This window comes from Microtus ochrogaster, chromosome 8, assembly GCF_000317375.1.
Source record: "Microtus ochrogaster isolate Prairie Vole_2 chromosome 8, MicOch1.0, whole genome shotgun sequence".
Taxonomy (NCBI): domain Eukaryota; kingdom Metazoa; phylum Chordata; class Mammalia; order Rodentia; family Cricetidae; genus Microtus; species Microtus ochrogaster.
This window is the reverse complement of record NC_022015.1, coordinates 34,566,519-34,578,454: the sequence shown is the minus strand read 5'-3', so window position 1 is coordinate 34,578,454 and position 11,936 is coordinate 34,566,519. Positions and strand designations below refer to the sequence as shown.

Here is an 11,936-nt window from a genome sequence, read left to right as displayed (position 1 = left end):
CCCACCTATGTTCTAACCTATGAGGCCAAGCAGTTTCTTTATTAATTAACCAATGACCTTCCTCCATCAGGAGGGATTCTTTGCTTAGCCTAGATATTGGAGGGAGGGTGCTTGGTCTTAACCTCAAACTGATGTACTAGACTTTGTTGACTTCCCATGGGAAGCCTTTCCCTCTCTGAGGAGTGGATGGGGGATGGGGTGGGGGAAAAGTGGGGGAAGTGAGAGGAGGGGAGGGAGTGGGAACTAGGATTGGTATGTAAAATGAGAAAAGATTGTTTTGTTTTTTTTGTTTGTTTATTTTTTAAAGTTGCTTGGTGGAAATGTGGAAGCAGAAATGATTATCCTCCGTGCGACAGTTTTCCTCAGGCTGAGCAGCACCCTTCCTTGTGATTATAACCCCAGCAAGAACATTCCAGTACTCATTTCTAGGTAGCCTCTTTTCTCTTTCTCTCTCTCTCTCTTTATATGGGGGGGTCTCACTATATAGCCCAGGTTAGCCTCCTCATGCCTTAACCTCTAGAGTGCTGCATTGCAGGTATGTGCCACCTCACCCAGCTCCCTTTCAGTTCTTTCCTTTGGGGAAACTTCAGCTATATTCCCAATAATCTGAAATTATTTCTTTGAAATCACCCTGTCTTACTTGCAAATCTGAGTGCCTGGTGCTTGATCTCTTTTTGTTTACTGAACTCTGCCTCACTTGGGGACCCAGAAGCTTGGTGATTTAGGAGCTAAGTGTACATTCCTAAAAGGAAGGGTGTTGGGCCTCCTGATGTGGACCCCTGGGCTGCCCTGTCATTGTTGGTATATTGCTAATGTCTTTTTCTTTCACAGAGATGTCTGCTTTCAGCTTAGTCCACTTAGTTTAGTGGTTTAGTTGCAGTTTGTTTTGGTCAGTCTGTGGAGAAGAGATGTCCACTCTCCCATCTAGGAGGCAGAAACCCTTTTAGAATATATTTGAAGTGCACCCAGAGCTGTGGTTTTTTTCATTGTGTCTCATTGTGATTCTCCATGGGTCCAGGTTAGCCCTTGTATTTTCAGAGTGGACTCTTAAGTTTGTTACCCTGGCTGTAGCAGGTCTTGCTTCCTGATAAAGCTCTTTGTCTCTTTGTGCCTGTTTCCTGACAGGTAAAGAGGATCACGCTGTATATATGGCCTCCCCAGACATGGAAGACCTCCACATTCTAGAGTGTCTCTGTTTAGTGATGCTCTTGACTTCAGTGATGATGCTTGAAATGACTGAGGTTGAAGAAACAACACTTTGATGTAATTTCATGAGGACAGGGACTGGAATTTTCTGTCCTAGAAGCCACACCATGAGATCAAAGGTGAGCTTGGAGAAAGAAGCTGGCCCCAGTAGCCTTCTGCTGTCCCACAACACACCTGTTGCCTTGTCAGTCTCTGGACCATGTTTCCCCAGGGGGCTGCCTGCCCGACAGACTTCAGCAAGTACATGTGAAAGGCAGGTTCACTAGCCAGACCCCGGACCCAAACACCAGGCACAGGAGCTCTGCCATACTGAGTCTGTTGGCATCCACTTCTGGAGAGCAGGGTAGCCCAAGCCCATAGCAGGACCCCTCTACTTACTTCTCCAGAGGCTTTTGGGGCCATAGCTAGCCACTGTGTTCTTATCTTCCTAGGTCACAGCCCCACCATTGACCATATTCTGTACCTTTGAAGGTCATTTTTATCCTTCCTGCACAGTCAAGCCAGAATATTCTCTGTCTCACACCATATGTAGGATTCCTCTTGACGTGCTTCCTTCCTGCCTACTCCTAGAACCCAAGCCATAGAGTTCCACATTTCCCTGGCCCCTGTGGCTCCCTGCCATACTTATAGAATGTTTCCCATTTTGGACAGAGGGAGGGAAAGAAAGGCACCAAGGATAGCCACTTGTATGGTAAACCAATAATCCACAGGTATCTTGAATATAGTGCACCTGAGGAGGCAGAACAGGACCTGGGGTCCCAGTACCACTGCAGCCACAGTCCCTTGGGGTCTGAGCAATGCAGAGCGCCCTTCTTTTCTGTCCATTGCAGCCACCACACACTGATGGGTGCTAGGATGGCCTCCTTAGTCAACAGGCTCCTCTGTCTGTCTAGGCTGCCCTGAAGCTGCCCCTGGGTTCTGTGGCAGCTATACTGATTTGTGGTTCCCTGGCTGGCCTTGCTCTCAGTGTCCAGTACCTCTTTCCTATTCCTCATCCATCACGTTCCTGTTGATAGCTCTAGCTTCATCTCTGGCAACTCCAAACCATAAGCAGGGAGCCATGTAGAGTGGGCAGGAAAAGACACCAGGAGGAGACACATAGTACCAGGGTTTATTACAGCTTTGGGCTGGTGAGCACAGGCCCCTTTCCAACCCCAGATCCCAGGGCCCCTCCAGCAGGCAGCTATCTTGCCTGACACAGCTCTCTGTTAGCTTGTCTTTCTTGGGCAGTCCTATCCGCCTGTGTGTACTTGAGATGACTGGCAAAGGGCTTCTTTATGTGATGAAGGGCATACAACCTTGCTGTGGGGAGTCGTATAGCCACAGGCTTTTTGTTTTTCTCCAAGACATCTATATGTCACCACAGAGGATGAGCCAAGACAGCCAAGAGGGTCTCCAAGGGCCAAATTCTCCCCTGGCACCCTCCTCAAGTGGATCTTAATTGTCCCATTACCCTCCATGATGCTGGTTTCACCAAGTGGCAGGCAGAGGGTGGAACAGAGACAGTGGGAGCCACAGAGGGTCCTTGTGGGCCACATGGAGCATGTGTGCCTAAGGTTTTCATTGTCAGTTGTGCAGGTTCTGCTCCAGGAGGAGGGACATGAGGGGTTGGGGGTTGCAATTGCCTTCCAGCACTGGGCTTTAGGGAGTGTTCATGGATGCCATGGGCAGGGAACTGCAGGCCAGGGCACAGCTGCACTCATCGACGTGGGTATAGGTGTGCTGGATGACTGTACCGTTGGGACACTGCATGGCCACAGCTACGTCATGGACCTTGCTCTCCTGACAGCAGGTGCACTGATGCTCCATGGCCTGGGCCTCCAAGGAGTACCTGTGGACATGGGAGGTCAGTGTTTCCCATCCATGGTCCTCTTGGCAGTATAGTGATTCATGGTCCTCTGTGGGCTCTTGAAAGCTGTCTGACTATCTACCACGACTACTTTCTTGAACACACAGCCTTGCTCTTCCTGGGCTTTTTTAAAAACCACCTTCATCTTTCATCACCTCCCATGATTCTCCTTTCTTTCCATCCTGCTGGCCCTGTTGAGACTCTTCCTCTGGACGAGTCACCTTAAGTCCTGGAGCCAACCTGGTACCCTTCCTCCTGCCTTCTCTAACCACAGATTCTTTAACCTTCCTGGCCACTCCTGCTCACAGCTGACTGCAGCCTGGGGCCATCTGGGGACTACAGAGGGATCTGATGCTACCTGTTTCCCTGGACACTTTCAGATTCCTGCACACAAGTCCAAGGCGGAAGCCCAATTGTGTACAGCTAAGCAAGGTTTGCCCCTGATGTGACTGGGAGGTGGGCCATTTATTTTATGCAGACAGGTATGTGTGACCTCTGGACACCAAGAAGGAGACAGTCCCTGTAAGGCCCAAGGTAACAAGGTAGCACCTGATTCTGCTACACTCTTGGGGAGGTAAGGCCCCCACTCACTTGGACGTTCCAGAGCAGGAACCCTCACAGAAGGTGACATTGACTGCCATCTCTGTTTCACAGCCCTTATGCCGCAGGATGGTTGTGCTTACACGCACTTGACATGTACTTGAGTCTGCAAAGAAGACAGGCCATTGCAGAGACCATAGACCCTAACTCAGAGACCCTGGACCTGGTAAGGCTGGCCCTCTGTGATGGTTAATATTGACTATCAACTCAACAGGATCTAGAGTCATTTAAAAGACAAAGTTCTGAGAGCTTGTTTAGATTAAACTAACCTCTGAGGGAAGCCCCACCCTGAATGTAGGCAGGACCTTCCATGGGCTAGTGTCTCAGACTGACTGAAAAGGAGAAAGTGTGCTGAGCTCTAGCTTTTATCCCTGTCTGCTTCTTGGCTGTAGACATATATGACCATCTGCTTCTGCTGCTGCCATGTCTCCCTGCCATGGTGGGACTGTACACTCTAACCAGGAGGCAAAGAAAGCCTTTCTTAAACTGATTTTGTCTGGTATTTTGTCATACTCTCACAGCAGTGAGAGAAGTAACTGACACACCTTTCCTGGGTGACCAGCCTGGGATCTGCCACTCATGGGAGAAACTTGGATTGCTTTTGGTGGGAACTGGATGGAGTGGAGGACTAGATGAGAGTTATCTTCAACTTACCTTCTTTTTCACAGGAGTAACAGCAACCTATTTTCCTTAGGGTTCCCTGCAGGGCCAAGAACAGAGCGGAATAGGACTGGGACAGAGCCAGCATATGGGGTAGAAGCCATGGAGACACAGACTTCTTGGGTCAGAACCTTCCAGGGGCATGACAAGGGTGGACCACCCAAAGGCAGTGCTTCCCAAGTACATACCCTACAGTTGGACACATCAGGGCAGGACATGGGGAGTGGAGTCAGTACATGGATTCCATTCTCGGCCTTACAGAGGTATACTGTGCAGTTGTCAACATGGCTGTTCACCCAGGTTTCATGGGGCTGAAATCAAAACACACAGTAGAGGTCCAGACAGGAACCCAGTTGTGGATGAGACCTGCTCAGGGGAGGATCTCTTACACCCTCTCCAATTACCTGCACTGTCTGGCCCTCTGGTGTGAAGCAGGCATCCTGTACACACTCCCCACAGCACTGCCCCGGCACCAGTGTGTACTTGAAGCCCTGTGGGGACAGGAGAGGTAGTCAGGTCTCTCATTCATCCCAGACACCCTTCTGAGTATACTCTAGGGGTTCTGGGCCTCCTTGGCAGGAACTCCTAAGAGATTATGTCTTTGTTCTATGTTATACCCCCTTCCCAGGTCTTACAGCTTAGCTCACCCTGCTTCTTAGCCTCTCTGTCTACTGTAGTGGTTCTTAACCTTCCTAAGACTGTGACCCTTTAATACAGCTTTTCATGTTATGGTGGCCCCCAACCATACAATTATTTCGTTGCTACTTCATAACTGTAATTGTGCTACTGTAATGAATTATAATGTAAATATCTGACATGCAGGTTGAGAACTGCTGGTCTACTGGTACCATACTGTACCTCTTTCTAGTCAGCTCATCAATCTGCAGGACCTGTCCTCCAGTCCTCATCATCCTCCTACTTTTCCCTTTAGAAAAAAACAAGACCTCGAAACTGTAGTGAATTGGAGGACTCTCAATGATGGACTGCCATGGATAGTCTCTCAAGATGTCTGCTGGGCCACAGACTCACCTGGGGGCAGAAGGTGGTACAAAGGATCTCTCTACACTCTACTTTTGGTTCTTGATTGCCCACAGAGAAGCAGGTGCATGTTTGGCAGGGAACATCCCCTGGGAAGTTTGCACCAACCTATAACAGATGAGGAGAGCAGCTCTAAGAGAAGGTGGAGGCAGGGGTGAGCACATATCAGGTCGACTCAGCTGGGTCCAGACATGTCCCATGAGCCCAGTTCTTTTCCCCACAGTGTAATTGTTCCCATAGTTGAACACAGGTATTCAGTGGGTGGGGACAGTAGTAAGCTGGGAGACTCAGAAGCTGACCACTCAGATGTAGCAGATGTGGTAACCCCTCGTTCCACAGCTCCTGCATGCACACAAATGTGCACACTTGTGCACACGCACACATACACACACACGCAATGGCCTTATGTCCTATATCTTAAGGGCCCAGATCCCCTCTCCAGATCTACCTTTATGGCAAGGATGCCAAAGCAAGGATCAGGAACTGGGGGACATGGGCTTCCCACCCACCTCAGCCTACCCCTGCTATTCACCCTGCATGGGCTGAGCCCTTACCCCATAGAGGGTGTCATTGTGTGTGCACATCATGGGTCCTGAAAGGAAAGGGGGTTGATTACACATCTGGACAGTGGGGCAGAAACCCTGGCTCCTCCCCATCCCTGAACTCCCCTGCAGCCAGTCTCAGTGCACCCTCCCCTGCGCTTCATCCTATTCCTACTCACTGCAGATGGAGTTGGGGCAGCAGCTGCCCTCCTCGTAGATGCGGATCAGCTCGTGCCCTGGCTCACACTTGGACAGACTCTTGGGGCAGGTGGTTGTATTGCAGACTGTAGAGAAATGGCCATGTCAGGATGCTGCCCATTTTGTCATCCCCCTCCCCCCACCATCTTCTCCCTTTCGGGAAATACTAGCTTCTAGTGTCATTTTTCTTTGGGACCTAGTAGGCTTCATGGCTTTTCTGGTTTCATAAGGTTCCCTTGCGCTTTCATCTCCTTGGTCCTTACCAGGTCTCTGCTCTGTTAGGTCAGACCAGAGGTCACCAGTGGTACTTTTAGGTCAAAAGCTGAAGCATCTTGAGACATCCCCCACCTGATTGGTCCAGTGCAGCTAAGCTAGAGTATATTTCTCTTATGTTCCAGTAGGTGCTCACCACAGACTGTCTCGGAGCAGCATGGATTGTCAGCCTTGGGCCTGGTCATAGTCACAAAGCCAGGTTTTGTGCACTGTGGGAGCTCCTGGCTCTCACACTGCACTGGCTCACACTGTACTGACACAGCGCTGGGGTCACACACGCAGGACTGGCAGTTGCTGATCCAGTGTTCTCCCGGCTGAAACAGGCCAAGTCAAGATCTCTGAAGGCTCTGAGATTCTAAAGTCCCTGGCCTCTCTGCCTGAACTCAACTCCAAGTCCTTGTTTGCCCTCAGCAGGTCAGCCCTCTGCTGTCCAGGGTAAAAGCAGGAAGGAAGCCCAGGAGCCCCACATCAGCATCCTGGGCTATGAGGAGTCAGCCACCCTCCCTCTTTCCTCCCTCCTCTTCTTGAGCTCAAGTGGGGGCAGGGTAGCAGCACCACTCACAAACTTGGGTAGTCCATCTGGTCCCACGCAGGCTAGAAAAAAACAAGAAAACTGTTACTGGAGATGCTGGGGTTCAAGGCGAGGCAGAAGGGGATAATAGGCTGAGAGAATTGTGCTTAGTCCTGGCCACCTGTACCCCAAGCCAAGACCTCTGTCTTCTCCCAGGGTGGAGCAGAAGGCTCTAGAGAATTCTGAGGGTGTCAGGTCCCTGAAGCGGTGGTGAAGTTGGATGTTGAGAGTCTAGCACTTGGCAAAGGAAAGCAGCTTCTCTGGCCAGCTTCAAGCAGCAGTTTAGACAGAATGGTGGCAGGCTTACAGAAGGCCTTTAGACGTCTGCTCCAGGCTCCTCTCACATACTAGTCAGGCAGAAGAGGGTCTGCAGATGTCTGGGATCTTGGCCTGGCCTGGAAGGTGAGGACCCTATGGGGGACAGGGGTGGGACAAGGCTTGTCCCATGGTAGGTGAATGGCACTTACGACACTCCTGCACACAGATGTCCATGCGGGAGTTGAAGAGGAGCTGATTCTCAGGGCAGAAGCAGCCCTCTGCCTGCATCTCAGTTGAAACACTCAGGGTCCTAGTGTGAGGAGGGGCAGCAGAAGAGTGAGGGTCAGAAATGAGATGACACCTCTAAGAGGCAGTCGTGCGGGTCCCAGAGCTTAGACCCTTCAGACATGGAGGGCCAGCTGCTGCACTATTACTTAGATTGTACTCACCTGGAGCTGCAGGATGCTGGATGCAGGGGTCCACAAGGCCTGTATTCCTTAGTGGGTGGACAGGAGAGGTCTGTGGGTGCAGAGAGCATCATCAGACAGGTTTGGAAGAACCAAAGAGACTGGAGGCCTGACAAATTGGATACTCCCTACTTACCACATAGCCCTTCAGTGGCATTGCGCCAGTTGATGCACACACCCCGGGCCCGGCAGAGTGTTGCATAGGCCTCCAGGCTTTGACAGAGCATGTCAGTGACATTGGCATTGCAGTGGTCATTGACACAGGAACTGAAGAAGGTATCTGGAGGGATGAACCTGTGGCACTCAGCGAAGACCCTGTGACAGTGAGTGGTCAGGACTGGGAGCTCAGAGCCCAGCAGGGAGGTTAGCCAAGGGGACTGCTGCCCAGGCCCACCACCCCAAAGGCCAACTCACTGGCTCAGCATCAGCTCACAGAGGGGTGCAGTGGGACATGGGGTAGAGGTGGATGTGCTGGATACTGGGGGCTGGGAAGTGGTGCTTGGGGGAGGGCTAGGCTGAGCTAAGCAGCTGTTGTTGCTGTTCCTGGGAACCAGCCAGTCTTTGGCCATGTCCTGGCAGTTGGAAGCTATGGTGCCATCTGGCCGGCGGCAATCATCTGTCTGGCTATTGGTGCAGGTACCTGGTGAATAGGGTAGAGGTTACAATCAGTTTCTCGCTGTTTTCCATAGACTCATTCCTTCCCCCGACTTAGGGATGCAGAATGAGCCTGGCCATGCCTACTCACCACACTGGCCCTCAGTATTGTTGCTGAAGTATCTGTAGGGTAACCATATCTGGAAGATGTGTCCATCAAAGGTGATGCTGGTGCCAATGGTGGAAATGTTAACACTCATTGTGGTGGTGCCGCTCAAGGACACTGTCACACCATTCTTAGTGTAGCCTGAGCTTATCAACATTTGGTCCCATATGACCTAGGGATGTCCAGAGAGAAACAGTAACTAGGGAGCCAACTAGGCAGCAGTGGATGCTACTTGCCAAACACTAAGGACATTCCTATTCCTCAATCTAGAGCCAGGCATTTATTCTTTGCCTAGGAAAGCTCCTACAGGTCATATCTGCAGAGGGGAGAATACTCTTGGTCCTGAGGGCTTTTCATCTTTGCCTGTGTTGCCCATGCTTGCAGTGTGGCCTTGGGGCTCTGCCTGCCAGAAGACTCACCAGGCTCTCCTTCTTCCCACTGCCAGTGGTGGTGATGGTGAGGACAATCTCCATAGAGTTGTAGTTCACACTGAGGGCACGGGGACAGAAGGTGGCATTGGTGGTAGCCCCACAGTAGTAGCTGTGAGCAAGGATGCTCAGGTTGCCATGGCGAGGATGGATCTCTCTCATGAGCACCGAGGTACAGTTGTCCAGGAAAGTATAGGAGGTGCCATCAAATGTCAGGTAGTGTGACTGCCCCCATCCACTGCAGAAGCCTATGGGAGACTACAGTTGAAGGCTCCCTTCCCAGCCCTGTTACCCAGCACCACCTCTGGATGGTTCCTTCGGGGGAACACAGTTGCTTCATCTACAAAGTAGTTATCTCCCAAACCATATCTACCTTGGGAATTGTGAATATGATGTTGGTCTTACAATGGAATAATCCCAAATTGCCTGGGTATTCCTTGAACCTGATGATAGTGTACTTAGAAATGGCAGGAGAGAGACATGGAGCAGAAGGCCACAAGAAGGTGGAGGCAGAATAGAGTGATGAAGCCACAGGCCAAGGACTCTGTAGCCCTTAACTGGCAAAGTCAAGAAAGAAGGATTCTCTATAGAGATGCCTTGCCTGTCTTGATCTGACTCTAGCTCAGGGCTGTGAGACCCTGAGTTTGCTGTTCTAAGTCCCAAGTTTGAGTCATTTAACACTCAGTAATAGAAGTTGTCATCAGGACTGCAAGAAAGAACTCCCATTGTAGTTTTTTGCACCCTACCCCTTCCTGGTCACACAGCCCCTTCCTCTGCCCCATCCATGTTGCCAACCTCCCTGTGCACACAATGCTGTTTGAGACTGACACACTGAGATCAGATGCCTCAATCCTATCCCATCTTGCTGGACTGCCCCGCGCCTGCCCTCTGCTCACATTCACACTCAAAGTGGAAGTGGCAAGGCTCCTGGTCCCACACTTTGATGGGCAAGTGCTTGTTGACACAGGTGACATTGTCCACAGGCTCTGGCTCTTCGAGGATGATTTGGTTATTTCCCTGGCACCTAGCCACTGTGCAGTTCTCCAGGGTCCAGGACTCATTCACCTGAGGCAGAAGATATGCAGGGTGTTCACCTTGAGGTCATGGGGAGACCCAAGCTCTGTCCTTTCTGGACCCTCATGTTCCTACAGATATGAATCACATAAGGCAACCAGCTTCTGCTGATCAAGACCCCAGATCCAGTGCGCCTCTCTCAACAGGAGCCACTGGAAGATGGGTCACTGAGATAGGCTATATGGTTGAAGTGGTGCTTTAGGTGAGCATTAGCCATGACTCAACCCAAATGCAGTTGTCCCTGAGAACCCATATCTGCACCACATCAGAGGGAGGTGGAGGGAGAAGGGAGGCTCACCTGCCGGGGAGGGCTGGCATTATCACAGCCAGGAAGTGGGGTAGACAAAGGCACATGGGTAGAGGGCACTGGAGGTGAAGAGGAGGGACAGGCACCCTGGAAGCGGTCAAGCTCACAGTTTTGGTTGCAGGTGGCGTAGAATTGGCAGCCAGCTCCATCCGTCTTATTGTAAATGACATCTCCTGTGGAAGGGAAAAAAGACACAGAAAGACATAGCCACACCCTATCTGAAGAAGCGGGGTAGCATCAGGGGGAGACATAGAGGCAGCCTGCCTTGAGGGAGAAGGTTGTCCAGAGAGGGCATAGACTGAACTTTACATGCACAAAAGGGCTCATAGCTCCCAAGGCTGACAGACCCAGGGGACAAGGGACATGAGGTAGGGAAAACATGGATTTTTCTACTCACCAGGTAAGAAGAGCTGTCCAAATGCCTGGCAGAAACAGGGTGACGGGGAAACTGATTGACTGGAAAAGACAGTAGACCTAACGGTACTGAGGCCCAAGGGAGAAACAGTAGACATGCTGAAGGCCACCTGACTGCTGGGGGAAAGTTCAGGGGTGTGGGTGGTCTCTGTGGTGGAGGAGGGGGCCGCAGTAGGGCCCGTGGCTCCAGGTGAAGTTGCGGTGGTCAGAACTGGAGAGGTGGGAGTGGGCTCTAGGGAAGAGGAGTGGGGCACAGTGGAGCTCGTGGCCACAGGGGGAGAGGTCATGGTGTTCGAGATTGGGGAAGTGTGAGTGGACAACAGGGTAGAGGTAGAAGGAAGAGTGGAGGGGGTGGCCATGGGTGGGGTGGTGCAGTGTGTGGTGTTGTCACAGCAGAGGAGGCGCACATGGTAGTTGTCACAATATTGCAAAGGCCCCGATTGGTTGATATTCTTGCATATCAGCCCAAATCGCACATCACACTGGACCACCTGCTCTAGAGTTTCCAGGGGCCTGTCTGGCTCCTTCTCAGAGCGGCACTGGATGTCCTTGGGCTGCTCACAGAACACAAATCCAACCTCACGTAGCACTGCATAGACCTCAAAGTCCCCGCCTCTGGGGCCAGGGTTAGGGAAGTCTGCATCAAACCAGTCTGTCCATGTGCATCGAGGTGCACAGCCCGAGTCAGTAAGTGTGGTCCATGTGGATGCTTGGGTACTTGGCACTGGGGAGCTGAAGGGATGCTTGGTCTGAAAGGTGGACTCAGTGCTTGAAGCCACTGTGGTTGTGAAAGGGATCAGAGGAGTGTGGATAGACCAGGGTAGTGCTGACGTTCTGGTGCTGGAAAAGGTACTAGGGCAGTGACTATAGTCATCACAGCAAAGCACACGGATGCGGTAGTTGAGGCATACACTAAAGGGCCCCGGCTGGTCCAGGTTCCTGCACACCAGACCAAAGTTCACACTGCAGTTGATCACCTGATTCGACCCCTGCTGAGGCACATGGGGCTGGTCAACAACATCACATTCTAAGTCCATGGGCTTTTCACATATAGCAATTCCAGCTGCTCTAATGTTGGCATAGGTCTCAAATTCCCCTCCAGAACTCCCAGGGATGGGTGAACTATGGTCCAGCCAATCTGACCAGGTACATTGAGGTTTGCAGCCCGTGGAACTGGAGAGTGGAGTAGAGATGACCGTAGTCCTAGTACTTGCCAGAGAGGAGGACTGATTCTCTTTGGAAGTACTGGTGGGTGTGGAAGTAGCTGAAGTGTTCCTGAGGGTACTAGGAG

At 51.4% G+C, this 11,936-nt stretch overlaps 1 protein-coding gene across 1 annotated transcript in view; it reads right to left on the bottom strand.

The window, feature by feature from the left end:
- Positions 1-2,847: 2,847 nt before the first annotated feature.
- Positions 2,848-11,936, bottom strand: part of Muc5b (mucin 5B, oligomeric mucus/gel-forming) — a 31,668-nt gene continuing 22,579 nt past the window's right edge. The window contains exons 34-52 of the mRNA XM_026781317.1: positions 10,629-11,929; positions 10,223-10,404; positions 9,747-9,915; positions 8,842-9,098; positions 8,408-8,594; positions 8,077-8,302; positions 7,799-7,977; positions 7,645-7,714; positions 7,405-7,505; positions 6,929-6,960; positions 6,503-6,680; positions 6,075-6,179; positions 5,908-5,945; positions 5,345-5,461; positions 4,720-4,806; positions 4,504-4,626; positions 4,310-4,355; positions 3,647-3,761; positions 2,848-3,037 (exon numbers count right to left, since the gene is read on the bottom strand). Coding sequence (XP_026637118.1) covers positions 2,848-3,037; positions 3,647-3,761; positions 4,310-4,355; positions 4,504-4,626; positions 4,720-4,806; positions 5,345-5,461; positions 5,908-5,945; positions 6,075-6,179; positions 6,503-6,680; positions 6,929-6,960; positions 7,405-7,505; positions 7,645-7,714; positions 7,799-7,977; positions 8,077-8,302; positions 8,408-8,594; positions 8,842-9,098; positions 9,747-9,915; positions 10,223-10,404; positions 10,629-11,929 — 3,703 coding nt within the window. The remainder of the gene's footprint in view (positions 3,038-3,646; positions 3,762-4,309; positions 4,356-4,503; positions 4,627-4,719; positions 4,807-5,344; positions 5,462-5,907; positions 5,946-6,074; positions 6,180-6,502; positions 6,681-6,928; positions 6,961-7,404; positions 7,506-7,644; positions 7,715-7,798; positions 7,978-8,076; positions 8,303-8,407; positions 8,595-8,841; positions 9,099-9,746; positions 9,916-10,222; positions 10,405-10,628; positions 11,930-11,936) is intronic.